The sequence below is a fragment of the Hypanus sabinus genome, chromosome 14 (genome assembly GCF_030144855.1).
Source record: "Hypanus sabinus isolate sHypSab1 chromosome 14, sHypSab1.hap1, whole genome shotgun sequence".
NCBI lineage: Eukaryota > Metazoa > Chordata > Chondrichthyes > Myliobatiformes > Dasyatidae > Hypanus > Hypanus sabinus.
In genome coordinates, this window is record NC_082719.1 from 62,331,768 (window position 1) to 62,357,855 (window position 26,088).

The 26,088-nt window shown below is 40.0% G+C and overlaps 1 protein-coding gene across 1 annotated transcript in view; it reads right to left on the reverse strand.

Annotated features, from left to right (window-relative positions):
- The window catches only part of LOC132404804 (uncharacterized), a 184,829-nt gene that overhangs the window by 73,243 nt on the left and 85,498 nt on the right, over positions 1-26,088 (reverse strand). The window contains exons 25-38 of the mRNA XM_059989308.1: positions 25,610-25,769; positions 24,275-24,381; positions 20,393-20,552; positions 19,917-20,026; positions 16,074-16,239; positions 14,298-14,407; positions 11,844-12,003; positions 10,797-10,906; positions 10,231-10,390; positions 8,033-8,139; positions 3,932-4,091; positions 3,279-3,388; positions 2,322-2,487; positions 1,577-1,686 (exon numbers count right to left, since the gene is read on the reverse strand). Coding sequence (XP_059845291.1) covers positions 1,577-1,686; positions 2,322-2,487; positions 3,279-3,388; positions 3,932-4,091; positions 8,033-8,139; positions 10,231-10,390; positions 10,797-10,906; positions 11,844-12,003; positions 14,298-14,407; positions 16,074-16,239; positions 19,917-20,026; positions 20,393-20,552; positions 24,275-24,381; positions 25,610-25,769 — 1,896 coding nt within the window. The remainder of the gene's footprint in view (positions 1-1,576; positions 1,687-2,321; positions 2,488-3,278; positions 3,389-3,931; positions 4,092-8,032; positions 8,140-10,230; positions 10,391-10,796; positions 10,907-11,843; positions 12,004-14,297; positions 14,408-16,073; positions 16,240-19,916; positions 20,027-20,392; positions 20,553-24,274; positions 24,382-25,609; positions 25,770-26,088) is intronic.

Below are 26,088 nucleotides of genomic sequence, written 5' to 3' on the forward strand. Positions count from 1 at the left end.
GGCCTGAGACAGCAGGGATAGTCATTTGCTTCCAAACTATTGGTTTACTGATCATTACAGAATGTCTCTCTGGTTCTTCCTGCTCCCTCCCTTCTTCCTCCTACTTTTCCCAGTCATGATACACCTCTTTCTGCTCCCTTCCCATTCTCAGTCCACAATAGAGACCCATATCAGAAACAGGTTTATCATCACTCACACAGGTCATGATGTTTGTTTTTTTATTTTGGATCAGCAGTACAGTGCAATACATAAAACTACTAGAGTACTGTGCAAACGTTTTAGGCATCCTAGCTGTAGTATGTACATGTTCCTAACACCTTTGCACAGTACTGTATCGTCAGGGTCACCAGTGATCACTACTGCTGAAAGCTGAAGACTGGTGATTGAATTATAACCTTTTCTTTTTGTTATTGTTTTGTTATGGTTAAGAGCACCAGATTTCTTGCTGTTCACCTGGTGAGGAATCTCACCTGGTCCCTCAACACCAGCTCCAAAGCAAAGAAAGCCCAGCAGCATCTCTACTTTCTGCAAAGGCTGAGGGAAGTCCATCTCCCACCCCCCATCCTCATCACATTCTACAGAGGCTGTATTGAGAGCATCCTGAGCAGCTGTGTCATTGCCTGGTTCAGAAATTGCACCATCTCGGATCGCAAGACCCTGCAGTGGATAGTGAGGTCAGCTGAGAAGATCATCGGGGACTCTCTTCCCACCATTACAGACATTTACACTACACACTGCATCTGCAAAGCAAACGGCATTATGAAGGACCCCATGCACTCCTCATACAAACTCTTCTCCCTCCCTGCCATCTGGGAAAAGGCACTGAAACATTTGGGCTCTCACGCCCAGACCATGTAATAGTTTCTTCCCCCAAGCTACCAGACTCCTCAATACCCAAAGCCTGTTGTCGTGTTTATCATTTATTGTAATGCCTGCACTGTTTTGTGCGCTTGATGCAGTCCTGGCTAGGTCTGAAGCCTAGTGTCATTTTTTTCTGTGTTGTTTTTTACGTAGTTCAGTCTAGTTTTTATACTGTGTCATGTAACACCATGGTCCTGAAAAAACATTTTTACTATGTACTGTACCAGCAGTTATGGTTGAAATGACAATAAAAGTGGCTTGACTTGACTTGACTTGATATGTCATTGAATTGTTTTGCAATAAAAATGTTATTGACTTCAAGTTCAAAGATTGCTCCAATGACACAATCATCTCAGCAGCTCTGTGAACTCCTCTCATTCCATGCCCTCTACCACCAATGCAAACAAAGGATGCATCAATACCTATCAGTTCCCCAGCAATCATTCATCATCCTCTCTGGGAACAACATCACAGGCCTTTCATCTTCACTGGGATTAAATCCTGGACTTCACTTTCCTCATCAGACACACTACAGCAGTTTAAGAAAGCAGTCCGCATACCTTCTCAAGGCCAGTGAGTGAGGGACAATAGATTCTAGCCTTGCTATGATAACTAAATCCTGGAATGTGTAATTAAAAATCGGTCTACACGTAACTATCTCAATGAAAAAAAACTCAAATAAAAAACAGAAGTAAAAGTTCTTTTCTTTACTTACAACTCTTCAGATTCCTGCACTGTTTGTGGGAAAACCCACTTACAACGTTAAGTAGCTTTGTTGTCCTTGAGACTGTTCCAGTTGCAGTTTGCTTTAGATAACAGTAAAATCTGAAAAATGGTCAGTTATAATGTTAATTAATCCACTGTCAACCAAATAAACACAGAAAAGGCCACTGAAATTCTAATAACCTTCTAGATACAAATGCAATTTCATTTTTCCTGCTTTGAAAAAAAGCCTCTTCCTCAATTGGAGACGGATAACACATATTGTATGTAATAAAGTTTTGTGTGTATTTGTGGACAATAGATTCTGGCCTTGCTATCATAACCAAATCCTGAAATGTGTAATTAAAAATTGGTCTACACTCAACTATCTCAATGAAAAAAACTCAAATAAAAAACAAAAGTAAAAGTTTTTTTCTCATCCACTTCAAGGAGAAATGTGTTGTGCATTCAGAGATACCCTTCTGGAGATCACTGTTGTAACACTGGTGCCTTTCTGTCAGCTTGTCCGGCCATTCTCCATCAACCTCTCTCATTAACAAGGCATTTTCCACTGAATTACCGCTCACTTGAATGGCTTTTGCTTTTTGTGCCATTCTCTGTAAAGTCTAGAGACTGTTGTGTATGAAAGTCCCAAGGAGATCAACAGTTTTTGAGATAATCAAAGCACCCCATCTGGCACCAACAATCAAGATTTTCAGTACAAACATGTTTTTGAACACATACAGCTTACACCATACCTTCTGTGGTCTGTGCTCCATTCTCTCTTCACAAATGTGAAGAATAAGCATTGGGGATGATCAGTGCACAGTTGTTGACAGACATTTACATCAGGTGCAAGGACCCAGGTGATATCATTTCCAGGAAAATCTATGTCTTCAGAAAGAGCTGTTCTACATTCTGAAACTAATTAAAACATTATATGATTTAACAAAGCAGGAACTACAATTACAGCTAATTAAAAAGCAAACTAGTTTGAATAGCACCTCAAATTCCACCTGGGTGGTTTACCTCAAGCCATGAACATTAAATTCTCCAGTGTCACTATGAATGAAATTACATGTAGGCAGTATTTCATTAGAGCAGGTAACATTGAACTAAATACATAATTACCCAAACTCAAAATAATATCTATTAGATTAATGTATCCAGGACTCCTAGAACTGAAATGGCACGCTCAGGTTAATTACAGATACTAAACCAATTTCAAAATGCTTTGATTCATTTTAGTTTCTGTTTTGTAACGACACAGTTATATATCCTTGTTTCAAGTATCTTTTTCAAACGTGTGCTGTTTACCTTTCTTACATTGCTTTAACTAATGACGAGAAATTGCAGAGCATTGCAAAGGATAATAATTTGGTTGTAATTGATAGGCATGCAGGAGAATGAAAAGGGATTAGTACAAGATTAGTGCACGTATTTTCTTGACGGTTGGAACACATACAGTGGGCTGAAAACGCTGCAGCTGTTATGATTCCAACTGGCAAAACTGTAAAGGGACTCTCAACTGGAGAAGCATTATGGATGAGAATTACATGGTATGAATTCATTAGCTGCAAAGTTAGACTACACAATATCATCCTTATATTGAAAAAAATAAATAAATAAGATAGAATACAGTGTTGTGAAGATAATTAATAATGACAGCAATCTTGAGTTTTGCTTTTCACTAACTAAAGTTATTTTGGCCATACCTGTCTTATTGAACCTGCATTCTCTGAATGGAAATCCAGATACAACATTCTCAAGAGTTGTTATCTTTGATGGTGTTCCTCGTTCACTCTTTTTGAGGTAGCAAATGTAACTAAGAGTAATCAGTGAAACAATACCTGGTTTGAAATACTGACAAAATAAGCAACCATTTTGTTATTCTTTTTGCAGCATCAAAATCATGGCAATAAGCAGCCTGCTGTGAGATATTGACAAAACCATCAAACATTTCAGCACATACGCAGCTGACACTAATAAGCAGACAATACACACAAAATGCTAAAGGAACTCAGTAGATCATGCGGCATCGATGCACAGGAATAGACAGTCAACATTTCAGTCTGAATATCGACTGTTCCACTCCATAGATGGTGCCTGGCCTGCTGAGTTCCTCCAGTATTTTGTGTGTGTTGCTCAGATTTCCAGCATCTGCAGAATCTCTCATGACTAATAAGTGAACTTAGTTCTCAAACTGGCCATGGTCACTGCAAAGCTGTAAACATGTTTGTAGAGTTAAAGGAAATGGGTAAAAACTGCCGGAGGAATAGGATTGATGAAGGATCCAGGACTGCCGTCCTCTACACAAAACTGAGATTTATTTCTCCTTGTTCCTGGGTTGTTTGAGAGTTTGACTCACCGCTGCCGAGCGTTGCGATATAACCCATTTGCAAAGGTGAAGTACTGACAGTCAGGCTCCTCTGTACATTCTCTTTGGCAGCTGTGTTCATCGGCTACTACAAACTGACGGAAGTCATCTCCTGGGAAGTCCAGGCCAACAAACAGGTCTTTAAAACAAGCTGAAAAACATGGGAATGTGAGCTGATGGCGAAGAGAAAAGGCCCCTCAGCTCCTTGTATTGTGTGGAACTAATTAAACTGGTAAATAAATGCCTAAGTAAACTAAGCCCTTTGAATATACAATGACTGTATTCCTCTAGTGTCTAGTCTCTGCACTTTCCTGTGCTACTAAAGAGCCTCTAAGGCAGCATCTTGTAAACTTCTTCTGCACCTTCTCCATAGTGGATCAGAATTGAATTCAATACAGCAGACAGGGCCTAACTAAAGGTTCATAAAGCTGCCACAAACCATCCTAACACTTGAACCGAATGTTTAAATGAATAAATGCAAGCATGCTGAATGCCATCCTTACCAGCCTATGACCCTGTGCAGCCACTTCCAGGGAGTTTGGGACTTAAACCCCGAAATCTCTCTCTATATCCATATGGTTAAGAATCTTGCCATTAGCAAAGTACTGCCCTTTTACATTTGATTTTGCAAGGTGCAATACCTCACATTTGATCAGATTGAACACCACATGCCATTTCTCGACATATAACCTTAATTGATTTATATCCCACTATATCCTTCAGTATTCTTCAATATTACCTATAATGACAACAATTTATGTATCTTCAGCAAATTCCACCCACCTACATCTTCATACAGATAATTTACAAGCATATAACACAAACTGCAGAGGTTCCATTATGGAACCCTGCAGCTTACCGCTAGTCACAGACCTCCAGCTAGAATAAGTCTATTAATAAGTATTAATGAATAAGTATTATTCTCTGTCTTCTCTGTGCAAGCCAATTCTGAATGCAAACTGCCAAGTCACCATAAATCCCATGCATCTTCCGGATGAGGGACCATTGTGGTCTTGGGCATGCTAGGAGCCACACACATGTCCCCATCTACACCAATGGAGCTGTAGAGGAGCATGTATCAAGCTTCAAATTCCTTGGTGTCCACATTTCCCAGGATCTCACCTGGTCCCTGAACTCCTCCATCCTGATCAAAAAGGCACAACAGCGCTTTTATTTCCTGCGGAGCATCAAAAAAGCTCACCTCTGTCCCAGGATACTGACGGACTTTTACCGCTGTACCATTCAGAGCACACTCACCAACTACATCTCAGTGTGGTATAGCAATTGTCCCATATAGGACCGCAAAGCACTCCAGCAGGTGGGGAAAACTGCCCAGCGGATTATCGGCACCCAATTGCCCACCATTGAGAACATCTACCATAAACTCTGCTTGGACAGAGCAAGAAGTATTATCAAAGATGCATCTCACCCTAACCATGGACTTTTTACTCTCCTCCCATCCAGTAGGCACTACAGGAGCCTCCGCTCCCGCACCAACAGACTTAGGAAAAGCTTCTTTCCCGAGGCTGTGACCCCGCTGAACCTCACATCACAGCGCTAAACAGTATTGCACCCATATTGTACTGTCTCAGTACTTTTATATTTGTATGCTGTAGCACTTACTTTTTATTCGCAGTTATTCTGTAAATAACACTATTCTTTGTATTTCTCATTAGATGCTAACTGCATTTCATTTGGCTTTGTATCTGTACTCGACACAATGACAATAAAGTTGAATCTAATCTAATCTTATGTTGAACATCTTACTAAAATACATATAGACAACATCGACAGCTCAACCTTCACCACTCACCTTTATCACCTCTTTGAAAAATTTAATCAAGTTAGTAAGACATGACTTGCCCCACATAAAGCCATGCAGACTGTTCCTCATTAGGCCGTGGTTTCCAAATGCTCATAGATAATGTGTTCAGTTCTAGTCTCCTCATTATAGGAAGAATGTGAAGGCTTTAGAGAGGAGGTAGGGGAGATGCCAGGATGCTGCCTGGATTAGAGAGCATGTTTCATGAGGAATGGTCGAATGAGCCAGCGCTTGTCTCATTAGAGTGAAGGAGGAAGAAAGGTGACTTGGTAAAGTTGTATAATATGAGAGAGTATAATTTTAAGGTGATCAGAGGAACATATAGGGGGGATATCAGGGGTAGCTTTTTACATAGAGTGGTGGAACATGCTACCAGCTGTAATGGTGGAGGTGGATTCATTAGGGACATTTCGGATAGTCTTAGATAGGCTCATGGATGAAAGAAAAATGGATGACAATGTGGGAGAGAAGCATTAGATTGATGTTGGAGTAGGTTAAAAGGTCTGCACAACAGAAAATACCCTATGACTATTCATATTTGCACAATTCGTCAATTCGTCTTTTTTAGCACTTTAGTTGTTTGTCAGTGTTTGTAGTGTATAGTTTTCATTGATTCCATTGTATTTCTTTGTTCTACTGTGAATTGAGATGTATGGAGTGCCCAGGGAGGGGTAGCACCTCCAGAGAAAGAACTTGTCATGTCCACTCTGGGGCAGCTCACTCACCTTACTCAGTTACTCAGTCTCCATCGTATTTGCTCTGCCAGTGAGACTTTCTGTTAAGATGCATACCATCACAACAGATCAACAGCAGATGCTATTTCATTGGCTCTTCACTCAGTTCTGGAATATCCGGACTTTGAAGATGTTTTCAACAAGATGCTCTTCATTGACTACAACTCAGCATTCAACACTATCATCCTCTTGAAACTAATCGTTAAGCTCCAAGATCTAGGTTTTGATACCTCTTTGCGCAAGTGGATCCTCAAGTTCCAGTACGAATTGACAACAGATTCTTCTCCACAATCACCAGAAGTACAGTTGCACCAAAATGCTGCTCTACTTGCTTTATACCTATGACTGGGTGGCCAAGTACAGCTCAAATGCCAGGTTTAAGTTTGCTGATGACAGCACTGTTCTTGGCTGAATCAAAGCTGGTGACAAATCGGCACTTAAGAGGGAGATCTCATTCAACGTCAGCAAAACCAAAGAGGAAAATGCTGAAGTTCCATGAGCCAGTCCACATTGAGGCATCAGAGGTGGAGACGGTCAGTAACTTTAAATTACCATATCAAAGGATCTGTCCTTGGACCAACACATAAGTGCCATCACAAAGGCTTAACAGTGTTTCTACTTCCTTAGAAGTTTGCGTAGATTCGGCACATCATCTGACAGACTTTTACAGATGCACAGTATCCTGACTGTTTGCATCTCAGCTTGGTATGGAAGCACCAATGTCGAGAAGTGGAACAGCCTACAGAAAGAGGTGGATACAGGCCAGCCCATAACAGGAAACACCATTCCCACCATTGAGCACATCTACAAGGAGCACTGCTTCAAGAAAGCAGCATCTATCGTGAAGAACTCCCACCATCCAGGTCGTGCTCTCATCTTGCTGCTACCATTGGGCAAGAGCTACAGAACCCTTAGGTCCCACACCACCAGAGTCAGGAGGAGTTATTACCCTGCATCCATCAAGCTACTGACCAGTGTGGATAACTTCACTTGCCTCAACTTTGAACTGATTCCACAATCTACAGACTCAATTTAAGGGATTCGATGTTCTCACTTATTTATTTTTATTAGATTTATGCAATTTGTCTTCGTTTGCATGTTGGATGCATGTTAGTCTCTGTTTATGTTGCTCTTCACAAATTTTATTGTATTTATTTATTTCCCTGTAAATGACTGCAAGAAGTGAATATCAAGGTAGCATATGGTGACATATATGTATTTTGGTAATAAATTTAGGTGATGAAATGCATATACATTATAACAAATCAGGGAAAGCAAGTTGTGTCAGACATACAGTTCCCAAAATGTCAATCTCTCATTGAAATTCCTACATTACTCCCACATTGCATTTTTGAATGCCATAATTGGGAGGAGCAACAACAATTATAGTAATTGTTATCTTTTATTACTCAACATAAATATAACTTGTTTTATTCAATTTGCAATTTACATTGCAAAACATCATTTCCCATGGAAACAAGATAAGTAACAGATCCAAACCATAATTTAACAACTGCTTCTCAATGTTTGACTTACAGTTATATGTCCTGCACTGTTTCAGAGAATAGCCCGAGACAACATTCTGTAAGTCTGTTTTAAGGGTTGGTTCCCCTTCCAGGTTCTTTTTAAGATAACAATAAAATCTGAAACGTAATGAGAATCATTTTGTTAAATCCTAAATATTGATTTTCACTAAAAAATTAAAACAAAACCGAGTTTATAAATCTGAAATAAAAACAAAATTTGTTTATATAGCTCAGGTGAAAGACGATCTATTGAAAGAGGAAAAGCATTTGCATTTCATGTCAAAAACATTTCAGATGAAGGTCTAAAGGTCCAATCTGGTTTTTTGGGTCCAACCCAAAAACTGCTGGAAGATTCAAGAGAAGAAAAGAAAGAGTCAACATTTCAGGCCAAGATGCTTCATGAGGACTGGAAAGGAAGGGGGCAGAATCCAGAATAAAAAGGTGAGGGGAAGGAAAGGAGAGCAAGCTGGCAACTAATAGTTGAGATCAGGTAAGGGGGAAGGTGGTTGGATAGGGGAGGGGAACAAAGTAAGAAGTTGGGAGGAAATTGAAGGGAAAGGTAAAGGCTGAAGAAGAAGGAATCTAATAGGACAGTGACCATGGAAGAATGGGAAGGAGGAACCAAAGGGAGACAATAGACAGCAGTGGAGAAGAAGACACCTCTTTTCATCAACCAGATCACACCTATCACAGGCCAGCCTGCACTCCTTCCCCTCCTTCCACATTATTCTGGGTTCTGACCCATCCTTTCTAGTCCTGATGAAGGGTCTTGACCCAAAATGTCAACTGTGGGATGCCCAATTTGCTGTGTTCCTCTAGCATTTTTAATGTGTCGCTCAAGATTTCCAACAGAACCTCTTGTGTTCCTGTCTTTTTTTATTTTATTTTAAGTTTATTGACTTTGGAACAGGAATCTATAGCCCCAATTATAGGCATAAGGATGGCAAAACACAATTAATCCTCACTAAATATTTTGGATACTGTCAGAATACCAACACAACATTGCCTGCTCAGTACAGCCAGATCCATCCTTTCTGGTCATGAGGTTCTTATGTGGAGAAAGGTACAAAAGACAGACGGATCAGTGCCAGGACACCAATTATTCACCATCTATTTCAATGAGAGGGTCACGTATGGCATATCCAAGTCTGCTGTTGATCGATAGCTGGTGGTAGTATGGCTTTGAGGAGAATGCAGGAAGACTTCAAGAGGAAATACATAGGCTATGTGAATGGGCAAGTATATGACCAGTATGGAATATGATGTGGAAACATACGAGGTCATCTACTTGAGCAGAAAAAATAGAACAGATGGATTTTTAAAACGTATATTATTGAAGGATGCTGGTGTATAGTGTCCTTGAATATGAATCATAGAAAGTTACTATGTAGATAGTCCTCAACACTACCTACAACTTCAACAACCTCTGGGTCATCGGCAGATTTACAAATCAACTATCTACATTTTCATCCAGGCTATTTATTTACATCACAAGCATCAGTGATCCCAACACTGATTCCTATCAAACACCGCCGGTCATGGCCTTCCATACAGAATAACAACTTTCCATCACTAACTTGGCAAACTAATCCTGATTTCAAACTACCAATTCACTGTGCACATTACACATCTTAATCTCCTGGACCAGTCTACCATGAGCTCATCAGCCATTGATTTCTACAAGGATTTGTCACGTTGCACTAACTGAAGTCCATGTAGCTAACGATCTCTATCAAATATTTTACTTCCAATGGTTGTGAAGTGGGCTTCATGGTATTGTGCTATATTTTAAAAAGGTATTGGCTGGTCCATTAAACTCCATTCTGATGATGCACACATTTTCAATGCCATAATTGGGAGGGGTGACTCTAATTTTAGTAATTGTTGTCTTTTATTGGTAAACATTAATATAATTGTTATTTTTATTCAATTTATGGAATTGAAAATACGCAATTATAAATCATTCCTAACTGAGCTTCAGAAGCTACTGGTCACCCATCTTATAAGTCAACAACGCATGTTTCATAATGAAGGTAGTCCTTGACTTAGAATCTAAAAATGGTTCAATAGTTCCAAATCACAATGGCATAATACTTAGTGGAGAACTACCCTTGTCTTACTTGGTGATAAGAATCACTATTTAGGATGTGATCAGTTATCAATACTTTTCATGTGTCACTGAACGTTCCGAATGAAGATATGATTTACCTTCGTTTGTCAGTGTTCCAATCACTTGTCAAATACGTGAAAAACTGACAATTTTTATGGTCGGTACACAATTTTTGACAATACTTTACATCTGGGACAAGAACTGACTCAATATCATTTCCGGGAAAATCAGTGTTTACAGCCAACTCATGTACACATCCTGCAATGAAATGAGATTAGTTTTTTTTTAGCATCAATTACTTGTAAAGAAGTGCTTCTTTACGGGCAAGCCTGAACCTCGCTACAATATATATCAATGTTATCTGCTACATAATAACGCTAAAAGCAAGTATTAAATGACATGAAATATTCTAGAAACATTGCATCCATGTGACCAAAAATAATGTATAGTTAACAACATTCATCATTTTCTAATATGAATTAAATTGATTAAAGATACAGTGAATCTCAACCCCATAAGAGTCTGGCTATACTTGGATAAAGTACCACAGCTATACTTGGATAAATTATCAGTGCTAAATAGATAAAGAAAGAAAGGAATTTGTGCCATTAATTTCAGAAACATTGCTTTCAGAATAAAGAGATGGGAATAATTCTGGACATACCTGTGTTATTGAACTCACAATTCCTTGAAGGAAATCCTGACATAACATTCGATAGAACTGTTATTCTTGATGGAGTTCCTTTTTCATTGTTTCTGAGGTAACATGTGCAGCTAGAAAGAATTACAAAATCACTGTGTGACTTAAATTCTTCACAAGATCAGTCTGCAGATTTCATTTCCTTTCTTGTCGGTACTAGGTGAATTGGTCCTCTAAGGGTGGGGGGGGGGGTGTGTGTGTGTGTGTGTGTGTGTAGAAATGCACAAAGATGTGAGAGAAAATGATAGAAACATAGAAAATAGGTGCAGGAGTAGGCCATTAGGCCCATCGAGCCTGCACTGCCATTCAGTATGATCATGGCTGATCATCCAACTCAGAACCCTGTACCTGCTTTCTCTCCATACCCCCTGATCCCATTAGCCACAAGGGCCATATCTAACTTCCTCTTAAACCCGCCCCAACTGTTTCCTGTGGTAGAGAATTCCACAGATTCACCACTCTCTGTGTGAAGAAGTTTTTCCTTATCTCGGTCCTAAAAGGCTTCCCCTTTATCCTTAAACTGTGACCCCTCGTTCTGGACTTCCCCAACATCGGAAACAATCTTCCTGCATTTAGCCTGTCCAATCCCTTTAGAATGTTATACGTTTCAATAAGATCCCCCCTCAATCTTCTAAATTCTAGTGAGTATAAGCCTAGTCAATCCAGTCTTTCTTCATATGAATGTCCTGCCATCCCCAGAATCAATCTGGTGAACCTTCTTTGTACTCCTTCTATGGCAAGAATGTCTTTCCTCAGATAAGGGGACCAAAACTGCACACAATACTCTAGGTGTGGTCTCACCAAGGCCTTGTACAACTGCAGTAGAACCTCTCTGCTCCTGTACTCAAATCCTTTTGCTATGAATGCCAACATACCATTTGCCTTTTTCACCGCCTGCTGTACTTGCATGCCTACCTGCATGATGATAGATTAAGGGTCTGAGAATACTTAACTTCTATTTGTATTCCCTCATTATTTATTGCATTGCAGAATATTGGTTTATTGACTAACCGCTGTACTTCATCGTGAAATTCCTTTTTCACAAAGGTGAAAAACTGACAGTGAGGCTCCTCGGTACATTTACGCTGGCAACTGTGTTCATCCTCGACTACAGAATGACGAAGATCATTCCCCGGAAAGTCGATGCCATCAAAAAATTTTTCATAACAAACTGTAAAAAATTAAGAGGAGAAATTAATGACAAGTGGAAATTAATAAAAGTTATGAAATAACTTTAATCTATTTAGAAACAATTTAAATGATTGACATTTGCTCATAATAACAGTTCCCCATATCAGCCTAGATTTGGTTATAATGATGTATGGGATTTTACCCACATTGATCACTATTCTCAAATGCACAGCAATTTCTGCAGTTGCCAAGTGTAACATGGAGGTGCCATATTTCCTGACAATGATCTAGTCCTCTCGCACGCCCTGTGATTTTTCAGCCTCCTTCCTGATTCATTCCTCAGCTGTTCTGTAAACTTCAGGTCTTGCAGATACCATTGAGGGAAATGTTTAAGTTTTCTAAATAACAAAGGGGGTCAAAAAAATGAAAGTTCTTGCCAGAGGATGTCAGGGTGTTACCACTGTTTATCTGCAGAACGCTGAATGAAGAATAGCACTCGATTCATAAATGTTGTTATTCAAAGAAGGTCCTAGATTTTTTTTGTCAATGGAGGTGCGTTTGACTTCAAAGTTAACAGTTACTCCAATAACCTGATTGTCTTGGAAACTCTTGACAACAATGCCAAATTCCATGGCCTCTACCATCATGCAGGCACATGGAAACATTAACATCTACAAGTTGCCCTCCAAGCCTACAGCGTCTTCACTTGGAACAATATTACAGGCCTTTTATCCACACTTGGTCTAAATCCTGGACTGCATGTTCCTCATCAAAACACTGCAGTACAGCAGTTCAAGAAAGCAGCCCACAAACCTTCTCAAGGGCAACATGAGAATAGCCTTGTTCATGACATCGTTTAGGGAGATTTTAACAAGGCCAGTCTGAAAAAAATCACTAAGCAATTACCATCAACAGATCACTTGCAATACCAGAGGAAACAACACACTGGACCCTTGCTACACCACCATCAAGAATGCTTACCGTGCTATTCCACACCCTCACTTTGGGAAGTCTGATCATCTGGCTGTACTTCTACTCCCTGCGTATAGGCAGAGACTGAAGACTGTAGCACCAGCAGTGAGGACCAAGAAGGTTTGGACAAGGGAAGCACAGGAGCACCTACAGGACTGCTTTGAACTGATGGACTGGACTGTATTCAGGGATTCATCTTCAAACTTGGATGAGTATGCTGCAGTTGTTACCGACTTCATTAAAACCTGTGTGGATGAGTGTGTGCCTACAAAGACTTACTGTACATTCCCAAACCAAAAGCGGTGAATGAGCCAGCAGGTACGTCGTCTGAAGGCTACATCTGTGGCATTCAAATCTGGCTACCCAGGCTGGTACCAGAAAACCAGGTATGATTTGCAGAGGGCTATTTCAAGAGTGAAGAGACAACTTCAGTCAAGGTTGGAAGTAGTATCAGATGCATGGCAACTCTGCCAGAGTCTGCAAGACATTACTTCCTACAAAGCAAAACCCAATAGCATGAACGGCAGTGATGCTTCACTACCAGATGAACTCAAAGCCTTCTATGCCTGCTTTGAAAGGGAGAACACAACTACAGCTGTGAAGATCCCTGCTGAACCTGATGACCCGGTGATCTCCATCTCAAAGGCCGACATTAGGCTGTCTTTAAAGAAATTGAACACATACAAAGCAGAAGGTCCTGGTAAGGCTCCGAAAAGCTGTGCCAACCAACTAGCGGGTGTATTCAAGGATATTTTCAACCTCTCACTTCTACGGGCAAAGTTCCCACTTGCTTCAAAAAGGCAACAATATGCCAGTGGCTAAGAAGAATAATGTGAGCTGCCTTAATGACTATCACCCAGTAGCACTCACATCCACAGTGATGAAATGCTTTGAGAGGTTGGTTATGACCAGAATGAACTCCTGCCTCAGCAAGGACCTGAACCCATTGCAATTTGCTTATCATGACAATAGGTCAACGGCAGACGCAATCTCAATGCCTCTCCACATGGCTTTAGACCACCTAGACAATACAAACACCTAAGTCAGGATGCTGTTCATCGACTATAGCTCAGCATTTAACACCATCATTCCCACAATACTGATTGAGAAGTTGCAGAACCTGGGCCTCTGCACCTCCCTTTGCAATTGGATCCTTGACATCCTAACCGGAAGACCACAGTCTATGCAGATTGGTGGTAACATACCCTCAGACCTTCTCAAGGGCAACAAGAGAATAGCCTTGTTCATGATAACTATGTCCTGAAAATGAATATTTAAAATATGGCCTGAGTTCATTATCAGTATGTGAAGAAACCACCTAAAGGAAAAAACAAATTTAAAAATGTTTTAATATTTACTTACGACTGATCAGATTCTTGCACTGTTTGAGGGAAAATCCACTTACAACGTTTTGTAACTTTGTTGTCCTTGATACTGCTCCAGTTGCAGTTTGCTTTAGGTAACAGTAAAATCTGGAAAATATTCAGTTGTAATGAAGATTAATCCACTGTCAACCAAATAAATGTAGGAAAGTCCAATGAAATTCTAATCACTTTCCAAATACCAATACAATTTCATTTCCCAGTCTTTGGAAGATATCTTTCCCTCAAAGGTATTAGGTACCAAATATTTCACAGCATCTAAAATAAGCTACCAATGCAACTACATTTCCATCATTTAAATTCCTAACAAACCCAGCAATCAGCAAATGCTAAAGAGCCATCAAACCACTATGAAGCAAGATCCTACAAATAGCATTGTGAGGATGGACAGATTATTTATTATCGTGTTGCAGATGATTGGGTTGATATTAAACAGGACTTCAAAAATGGGGTCATTTTTTTCCAACTGGAATAAAAAAAACTAGGCACTTGTTTAAAGATGGCCTTCCCTCGGTGATACATGGAGCTTCAATAGAACTTGTGTGTCAGGAGTGGGATTGGACCCCAGAGCCTGCGGAACCATGAGTGGGGAATGCATACAAACCCAACATAGTACAATTCCTGACAATGGACATCAACCTGTTAGAAGATCCTGTAGGAGGGAGATGGCAGCTGCTGAGGAAGATAATTTTGCACTGCCTCCTTGCTCTCTCCTTACCTCAGGACCCATCAGAACTAAAAGATTTGTACTCCCTCTTTCTCTCCCTGCCTCTTACGTGTACTAGAATTATTATCAAGAGTTTGGGAATTCAGACAGGGATTTTTCACCCACACGGTGGGTGGATTGTAGTACACACTGCCTCAGAGGCTGGTGGACGCAGGTCCACTCACAATATGTCTATGCACCTGGATGAGCACTTGAATTGTCAAGCAATATTTGAGTACAATTGCAGTGTTGGTAAATGGGATTAGTATAAAAGGGTAATTGAAAGTCAGAATGGACATAGTTGGGCCAAGGGCCTGTTACTCTGCTCTATGACACCATGACAAGCCAAATCACCTGCAGTTAGATCAAGCTTTACCATACACAGCAAGAGTACAGAAGAGGAAACCAACAGCATTTGCATAGGGTTGGCAGTTCAATAGTTTTGTTATAGCAAGTGTTGAATTGAGGGCAGGGATTTGAAACTTTTGCTGACAGAATGAGGCCTACAACTTCATCAGCCAATGTTGTGTTCCCCCCTCCCCCTTGGCTCGTCAATTCACATCTGGGAATGCCTGTGCATGTATATGTTGTCAATAGCTTGCTGTTGATGGAACAAGTATTTCTGTGGTCAGATTCTTAAAGATGCTGAAAGCAACTTAACTTACAAGTAAACGAAAAAGGATAAGGGATACCTCCCATTCCTCCCAAGGATGAATACAAGTAAATTAATCCAACATAAGAAAGAAAAAACATATTTCTGACAAAAATACATTTCTGACAGAAAATCCAAAACAGGGCTACATATTACAGAGAGCAATGAAAAATGGGAAGAAAAAAAAAGTGGCAAGAGATATGAGTATCTGAAGTGGAGTAGGATTAATTGGATCTCCTCCGAAAGACATTGAGCAGAATATTGGGCCAAATTAGCTCAATTTCTTCATATCATGTTAGAATTCAATTGCAAACTGGAATTTCACTATCAATAAAGAGAATTTTTTTGAGAAATCTTTCAGTACCAACACATTACAAAACATACAGCTTCCATAATACCTTCTGTGGTCTGTGCTCCATTCTCTCTTCACAAACGTGAAGAATAAGCATTGGGGATGATCAGTGCACAGTTGTTGACAGACATTTACATCAGGTGCAAGGACCCAGGTGATATCATTTCCAGGGAAATCTATGTCTTCGGAAAGATCTCTTCTACATTCTGAAACTAATTAAAACAACATATGATTTAACAAGCAAAAACTAAAATTAGAAATATTTGGCATCTTTATTTTTTTCAAACCTGTGTTTGAAAGTTGACTTCTCTAGGATTAGAATGCAATTATATTGGTTACATTATCACACGACAAGACACATCGTGTTCTCAGAACACAAACTAAGTACGATCACTAAATCACTATTCTGCTCTCCTCATAGTCCCAAACCTCTTCCTTTCACCCCAGCCATATACTGCTGGATGACAGAATCTCTGGTCCTGATCCTTAATATAACTCCTCTCCAGTATGACCCCACTCCCATTGTCTTTCCCCTGAACAATGCTCTATCAACCCAACTCAGAAAGGCTAGGCACGTCTCCCCAGCAAACCTGTGAATCTAGGCCTGGCCCCACATTTACCTGCTATTTTCCTTTGTTGTTCCACATTATGACATGTGATACCTGTGCAATCAATGAGTTATCCACCAGTGAATTCACAACAAAATGCATCAGGCAACCCCGAAGGCCCCCATGAACTGCTGAGCCAATGTTCTCCAAACCATATGATTTGTGATTTTACTTCCCAGGCTATATCTATCACTGGACACACTGCAGAAAGAAAATTTTACAAAATAGCTTATTGTGTTGCTCACAAAATAAACAAGTTTGCTTTCATTGAAATTAGTGGAAAGAAAATCAAGTTGCCCATACAATTAGACAATTAGACAATTAATTTAATATCAGAGATAATATACAAAATTTGACCCAGCTGTGTTTCTTTAGTAACAACATTAATTTTCCCTTTCCTTTCCAGTACTGAAAAAAAGTCCTGGCCTCAAACATTGACTGTTTATTCATTTCCCTGGAAGCTGCCTGGCTTGCTGAGTTCCTCCAGCATTGTGTGTGTGTTGCTTTGGATTTCCAGCCACTGTAGGATTTCTCATGATTGTTATTTTTAGTAATTGTGCTTAGCTCATTTAAATATTACATCTCATGCAAGAAGACATATGAGAGCATTATAAAACCAGAAGAAAATATTGAAGTACAAGGTCAGAGCTACAAAAGTCGTAGAACTGAGGGAGATAAGTTTCTCGCTTTACAAATGAAGTTGCTGCAATGAGCGACTGAAGCAAACCCAACTGCAGGACACAGGCACGGAGATTGAGTTCGGATGTTCACATGGGCCTAAACGCCGAACAGCAAGCAGGAGGGATCTTGACATAGAGCCCTGATATGCAACCTTGGCACAGAGCTTTTACTTGACACACAGCCTTGTCTCAGAGAAATGGAGTCTCATAGGTAAACCTTGAAACTGGAGCTAAGCATAGAACAAACAGTTCTAAGTGATTGGGAATAGTAGTTTACTCACAGGAAAAAAAGACCAACAAACTGGCAACTAGTGGTTCTTATACTGAGTCTTTGATGGAAACCAGGCGTGCCATTATTGAAGAGATTTGGAATCAATTTGGGAAATTAACGATCGGGACCATGACAGAAGTATTGTGAAATGTCAGTTCCAAAATGATCAAACATGACATGAAGATGAAGTTCTGAACTCAATAAAGCTAACACGCAACAATTTCCAGCTATATTAAGCATGTTTTACATGCAGTGTCCCTCAACGTTGCAAAAACAAAGGAGCTGGTTGTGGATGACAGGTGGAATGGAGACAGGATAACCCCTATTGACACCAATGAATCTGGGGTTAAGAGGGTAAACAGCTTTAAGTTCCTCGTGAGGACCTCGTGTGGTCTGTTCACACCGGCTGTGTGGTGACAAAGGCACAACAGTGCCTTTTCCACCTCAGATGGTTAAGGAAGTTTGGTATGGGCCCCCAAATCCTAGGAACTTTCTACAATAGCACAATTGAGAGCATCCTGACTGGCTGCATCACTGCCTAGTATGGGAACTGCAGAGAACGGTGCAGACAGACCAGTACGCCTGTAGTTGTGAACTTCCCATGATTTAGGACATTTAAAAAAGGTGTGAGAAAAGGGCCCAAAGGATCATTGAGGACCCAAGTCACCCCAACCGCAATCTATTCCAGCTGCTACCATCCAGGAAACAGCACCACAGCATAAAAGCCAGGACCAACAGGCTCCAGGACAGCTTCTTCCACCAGGCCATCAGACTGATTAACTCACACTGATCTGAGTGTATCTCTATGTTACATTGACTGCTCTATTTATTATAAATTATTATAATTGGTTGAGTGAACTTGGCCTTTTCTTCTTGGAGCAACAGAGGATGAGAGGTGACCTGAAAGAGGTGTATAAGATGATGAGAGGAATTGATCATGTGGATAGTCAGAGGCTTTTCCCCAGGGTTGAAATGGCTAACAGGAGATGGCACAGTTTTAAGGTGCATGGAAGCAGGTACAGAGGAGATATCAGGGGTAAGTTTTTTTTACACAGAGTGGTGAGTGCATGAAATGGGCTGCTGGTGACAGTGGTGGTGGAGGGGGATATGATAGGGTCTTTTAAGAGACTCCTGGACAGGTACATGGAGCTTAGAAAAATAGAGGGCTATGGGTAACCCCAAGTAATTTCTAAAGTAAGTACATGTTCGGCACAGCATTGTGGGCTGAAGGGCCTGTATTGTGCTGTAGGTTTTCTATGTTTCTATGTTTTTAAATTACTATGATTGCACATTTAGACGGAGACGCAAGAAAGATTTTTACTCCTCATGAGAAGGATGTGAGAACTAAACTCAATTCAATTCCGTGCCAATATCAATGAAACGAACCACAAAACTTCAGTAGACCAGATAACATGAAACAAAATTCATAATGACCCAAACAAAAATAGTATCCATTATATTGAGGTATCAAGGATTCGAGAAATCTACTGCTCTATGCAGCTAAATAACATTCTCAGGAAGACTACAGATAAAGCAAAAAATAAAGTGCCCGTGATTCCCTTTTAGGTTCTACTTTGTAACTTCATAACCATGTGATTTTGGTCATGTGGCTTTGTCAACTTAAGAAGTATTGTACTGCCTATTTATATTTTTCTATACTAATTATAAGAAAATGCAGGGGTATTGTCAAGGAATAATGAGAACACAAATGAGGGATGCACCTGATCTATCAAATCCTAACAATTACTTAAACAAGGCTCACAACTCTTAGTGTAATATAAACGCTTGTGTAAGGACAATACAGTGGTACAGTGGGTAGCTTCACTGCCTCACAGTTTCAGTAACTCTCACTCAATCCTAATCTCCAGTGCTGACCATTTGAAGTCTGCACGTTCTTCCAAACATCATGTGGGTTTCCTTCAGCTTCTCCATTTTGCTACTATGACCTGAAGAAATGCTGGTTGCTAGGTTAAATTTCCACTGAAAATTACCCCAAATGTGAATTTGAATGGTAGTATTTAATTGGAGCTGGTAGGAAAGTGGGAGAGTATAAGATTAGTGCATTAACTTCCTTGACAGACAGAACCCATTTAGTGGGCCAAAGAGTTTGTTGCCTTTACAATTCCAAACAGCAAAACAGCTCAATTGATTAAATATTATGGATAAGAATTATATGGCATGAATTCATTAATTTAGCTCCTCGTTTATACTCCATTAATATCATCTTTTCATGGATAACTTAAACAAATAAGGAAGATAGAATATAGCACCATGAAGATAATCAGCAATCTTCTATTTCACCTTATTAAGTAAAATTATTCCGGCCATACCTGACTTACTGAATGCACATTCCCCTAAAGGAAATCCAGATACAACATTCTCCAGAGTTGTTATCTTTGATGGTGTTCCTCGTTCACTCTTTTTGAGGTAGCAAATATAACTATGAACAATCAGAAGAAAAATGCATCATTTGAAATAGCTACAAAATCACTAAACATACTATCATTCTTTTTAAGGAATCAAAATTATTTCAGAAAGTGACCTGCCGTGAAATATTTACAAATCCATCAAATATTTCTGCACATAGTTTCTCTCAGAGTGCCACTAATAACTGAACTTAGTTCTTGAACTGGTCATGCACACTCCAGAGAAATTTAACCCTTGGCAATCATTCCTGTCGAGTTAAAAAAAATGGGTAAAAATTGCCAGAGGAATAGGATTGATGAAGGATCCAGGACTGCCGTCCTCTACACAAAACTGAGATTTATTTCTCCTTGTTCCTGGGTTGTTTGAGAGTTTGACTCACCGCTGCCGAGCGTTGCGATAGAACCCATTTGCAAAGGTGAAGTACTGACAGTCAGGCTCCTCTGTACATTCTCTTTGGCAGCTGTGTTCATCGTCTACTACAAACTGACGGAAGTCATCTCCTGGGAAGTCCAGGCCAACAGACAGATCTTTAAAACAAGCTGAAAAACATAGAAACTGATCTGATAAATAACAAAATAAGAGGACCATCAGCTCATAATGGTACAAACTAGCTAAGCTAATCTCTTCTGCCTACACTATCTGCATACCCCTCCATTCTCTGCATATTCTTGTGCCTAAGAGTCTTTGAAGTCTCTCTGTCATGCTTGCTCCATCACCACCTCAGACTCTCAACATTGTGTAAAAAATCTTCCCCACACACCCTCTTTGCCCTTTCATCTTAACAACATGCCTTCAAGTATCAGACATTTGGACACTGGGAATACAACACGGGACGTCTCCCCTATGTGCCTCATGATCTAATAAACTTTCATCAGATCTCCCCTCAGCCTCCACCACTCCAGAGAAAACAAACAAATTTTATCCAACCTCTCATTATAGCACATGCTCTTGAATCCAGATGGCATCCTGGTAAACCTCTTCTGCACTCTCTCCAAAGACTCTACTTCCTTCTTCTAATGGGAAGGGCACAGCTGAATGTATTTCAGCAGATGTGGCCTAACCAGAGTTTTATGAAGCTGCAAGATAACTTTCCGACTCCTGAACTCAATGTCTCAACTAATAAAAACAACTTATGTAGTCATTTTCAAGGACTTGAACCCCAAGACCTCTTTGTATCTCAACAATGTTAAAGGTTCTGCTGTTAACTGTGTACTGGCCTTTACATTTGATTTTACAGCGTGTAACACCATGTGTTACGAATGGGCCGCAACTCTGAGGTGCCGAAGGGTACAAAGTCGCCCCCCCCCTCCTGTTTGAGAATTGCAAGATCGCTGTTAATTCGGGTCTGGGACCCAGGAAATGAGAGAGAGACACACAGAATCCACAAGGTTTGGAATGTGTCCTGGCCTCAGCAAAAACGGAACCATTGATAACGGCTATTGTCTCTTGGAGACGGAATTGTGTACTGAGTACTGTACTATTCATTGAAGCCCCTCAGGGGACAACCAGAGTGGGCTGGTTGAGGGATTGCATCATCCCAACCTAACTGACATCTGAGACCCCGTGAGTAAGGATAAAAGAGGGTCTGGGGAACAACCCCTTTAGACGCATCAGGAGAAACGCTAGAAATCCCATGACAGCGTTTAATAGCGACAGCTGGTGGGGGCTCGTGTGTGTCCTTCCCTTGCCTGGATTGGCGGGCTCACCATGGAAGAATGGCTTACTAAAGGAGAGGCCACAAGTGAACGGCCATGGCAATGAGACTCCAACAGATCAAAATCATAAAAGTAAAATCGGCAAGTTTCTCTCCAAATCTCTCTCTCTCTCCAACCATTGCAACCCAGCGGTCCCCAAAGGCTGCAGCCTGCCTGAACTGAGTGAACTTTATATTTCCATCGGACAATACATTATCCCCTAGACAACAATAGAGCTTATTTCTTATTGATTATTATTATACCCGCACTTTTAGATTTAGTATTGACGACGTATATTATCTGTATATTTGCATTGATATTATTTTTGTGTATTTTTACTAATAAATACTGTTAAAAATAGTATCATCAGACTTCAACGGACCTCTCTATCTCTGCTGGTAAGTGACCCAATTACGGGGTTCATAACACATGACATATGGCAGCATTAAACTCCATCAGCCATTTCTCTGCCTAAATCAGCAACTGATCTATTTTCCACTGATTGTCCTCGACACTATCCACAAAACCACCAATATTTGTATCATCTGGAAACTTATCCACATTTTTATCCAAGATTTTTTATACACTGTATGTATATCACCAACAGCAGAGGTGCCAGTTCTCACCTCTATGGATCATTGTTATCACAGACATCAGCCAGAATAACTACCACTCCCTACCTTCTATGGGCAAGCCAATTCTGCATCCAAACACTTAAGTCACCATAAATCCCGTGAATCCTAATGTTCTGGATGAACCCACTGAGAGGGACCTTGTCAAATACCTGACCAAATCCAATGTAGACTACATACACAGTTCTACCTTCATCACCTCTTTGAAAACCTCAATCAAGTTAGCAAGACATGACTGGCTACATACAAACATGCTGACTGTTCCTAATTAGGCTGTCATTTTCCAAATGCTTACTATCCACCACAACATTCTCTTTAATCAATACCTCAGTTAAGTCCTCGCTTACATCATCCACCACAAAGCACATGGTCCCTCCTTTATCTTTGAGTGGTTCTATCCTCACCTTAGTTATCTACAGGTACTTGCTCTTGATATGCATCATGGAATCATACAGCACAGAAACAGGCCCCTCGGCTATCTAGTCCATGCTGAATGGTTATTCTCGCTAGTCCTGTTGACACACACCTATACCATAGCCCTCCAAACATCTTCTACCCATGTACTTATCCAAACTTTGCTTAAATGTTGTAATTAAACCTGCATCCATCATTTCCACTGGCTATTCATTTCACACACACACACTTCTTTGAGTGAAGAAGCTCCCCCTCAGTTACCCCTTTAAATATTTCGCCTTTCACCCTTAACCTACGACCTATAGGTTAATTGGCAGTGGAGGCCAATTCTCTGGATGCCTTTAAGAAAGAGTTAGACAGAGGTCTTAAAGATAGTGGAGTCAAGGGATATGGGGAGAGGCAGGAACAGGGTACTGATTGTGGATGATCAGCCATGATCACAGTGAATGGCGGTGCTGGCTCGAAGAGCCGAATGGCCTACTCCTGTACCTACTGTCTATTGTCTATTGTTCTAGTCTCACTCAACCTCAATGGAAAAACCTTGCTTGTTTTATCCTATCTATACTCCTCATGATTTTGAATATCTCTATTAAACCTCCCCTCGTTTTCCGACGTTCCAAGGAAAAGAGGCCTTTGTTTCCCATTACTGAACATCTCCCGAACCCTGCAGTGCTGTGAGATAACTGAGGTGGCAGTTCCTGTGAGTCCACGAGTAAAGATTCACTTGTTTACAGCTTAATCCCCTACATATAGTGATGGAAGTGCCAAACTACTGATCCCAATTAAGGTGTGCCCAACAAGCAGATCCCAAAATTTCAAACTTCTAACCAAACGTAATTTCCTCATGTAATCAGCTACTTTTGTAATATACTTTGATAATAAATCCATAACTTGGATATCCTCTTGGGACATGCATGCCCTTCTCTAGGCAACAATGTGTAAAATTATATCCTTGATTGAAATGCTTGGGATACTTCATTATGCTACACACAAGACTTAACATATTCCTTATTTATAGTCATGGACTCATTCCTTTGATGCCCACTCACACTGGGCCATGTGGGACTATGTGAACTTGCAGGTTCTTATCTTGCCTAAAGACTAAGGGTAAACATGTTTAAAGATTAAAGTGTAAGCATTGCAGAAAACATATAATATAGAACATTAGAGCACAGTACAGGCCCTTTGGCCCACAATATTGTGCCAACCTTACAATCTACTCGAAGATCAGTTTAACCCATCCCGCACATAGAGCCCTCCATTCTTCCATCATCCATGTGTCAAACTGAGACTTTCATAAACGTCACTAATGTATCTCTGTCTATCTCATGCACCTACTAGTCTGTGTAACAAATATTACCCTCCAATCTCCTTAAAATTATGCCTCCCAGTATGAACATTGCAGAGGGAAATACCTCTCAAAATTTACACCTACATTGCAATACATTATTTCTTATAGAAATAAGTCAAGCAGCAAATACAAACTAGAATTGTACAACAATTTGTCAATGTTTGACTTACAGTCATATGTCTTGCATTTTTTCAGGGAATAGCCTGAGACAGCATTCTGCAACTTTGTTACAATTGATGGTTCCCCTTTTGTGTTGTTTTTAAGATAACAATAAAATCTGAAATATAATATGAGAATCATTTTGCTAAACTCTATGTAATAATTTTACTGAAAATTAAGCCTAAACTTCAGACACTGGAAATCTGAAATAAAAACAAAAAAGGCTTATATAGCTCAGGTCAAGCAACATCTTTAGTGAGAGAAATAGAGTTTAAATTTCCTATCAAAAGCTTTCAGATGAAGTTTTAAAAAAACCCCAAAAAAAATCCACTTAAGATCTCCCCCATCTCTTTTGACTCCATGCATAGGTTAGCATTCTGTTTTCCAGAGGACCAATTTTCTCCCTTGCAATCCTTTTGCTATTAACATACTGTAGAATCTTTTAGGGTTCTCCTTCACCTTGTCTGCTAGGGTAGCCTCGTGCCTTCTTTTAGTCCTCCTGATTTCTTTCTTAAGTGTTCTCTTGCATTTCTTATACTGCATAAGCACCTCATTTTTTCCAATCAGCTACGCACTTCTTTTATTGTTCTTAACCAGGGCCTCAATATCTCTTGAAAACCAACATTCCCTAAAACTGTTATACTTGCCTTTTATTCTGACAGGAGCGTACAAACTGTACTCCCGAAGTTTCACTTTTGAAGGCCTTCCACTTACCAAACACACCTTTGCCAGAAAACACCTGTCCCAATCCACACTTGTCAGATCCTTTCTGATGCCATCAAAATTGTGTTTTCTCCAAAGCAGAATCTCACCTCACACAACAGACCTATCCTTTCCATATTTAATCACCAGATACAAAACTTTCCCCTCCAGAAACTCCTGTCAGCTGCCCTGACTCTTTCCCTAATCGCAAATCAAGTATTGCAAACTCTCTCACTGGGACTTCTATGCACTTAGGAAATTCTGCTGAATGCATTTGACAATCAATCTCTAGATCACCTATCCAGTGACTAGTCTCAGGCACTTTTCAATTATTTCAAAATCAATATTCATTATAAATTAGTACTCTGACATAGCATTCACATATTTGCATAAGTTTACACATATGGATAGCACAACAGTAAACCAACATAAAGATGCTCACTGAAGCCCTTAGAAATCACCACATCATCAGTGGAATCCAGTGGACAAGGCAGACATGGACAGGACGGGGAATAAGAATGCTCTGTGAGATTGAACTATGTTTATTTTCTTTTGTGACAAAACAGGTCTCAATTTAGGATGGGATACCTTCGTATTACATTTTCATAAACCACTGAAGCTTCTGAATGAAGTTATAGATTTACCTTTGTTTGTCAGTGGTCCAATCACTTGTCAAATAGGTGAAAAACTGACAATTTTTATGGTCGGTACACAATTTTCGACAATACTTGACATCTGGGGCAAGAACTGACTCAATATCATTTCCAGGAAAATCAGTGTCTACAGCCAACTCGGGTACACATCCTGCAATGAAATGAGATTAATTTATTTTGCATCAATTATCTGTAACAAAATTATTATTTATGGGCTTGTCAGGTGATTATCCAATTTTGATTTACATAACACTTGGGCCTACACATCTAAACTCTTGAGCTCATTACAATTAATTTTGAAGTAATACGCTACTTAATTAAACTGAATACCAATATTTAAATCCCATCAGATATCCCAGAAACTATAGCATATTCCAAATTAGATCATTCACATTGTATCCATGTGACCAACAACAATGGGCTGCAATGCACAGTTAACAACACCCATTATTTTAAAACATGAAGTTTAT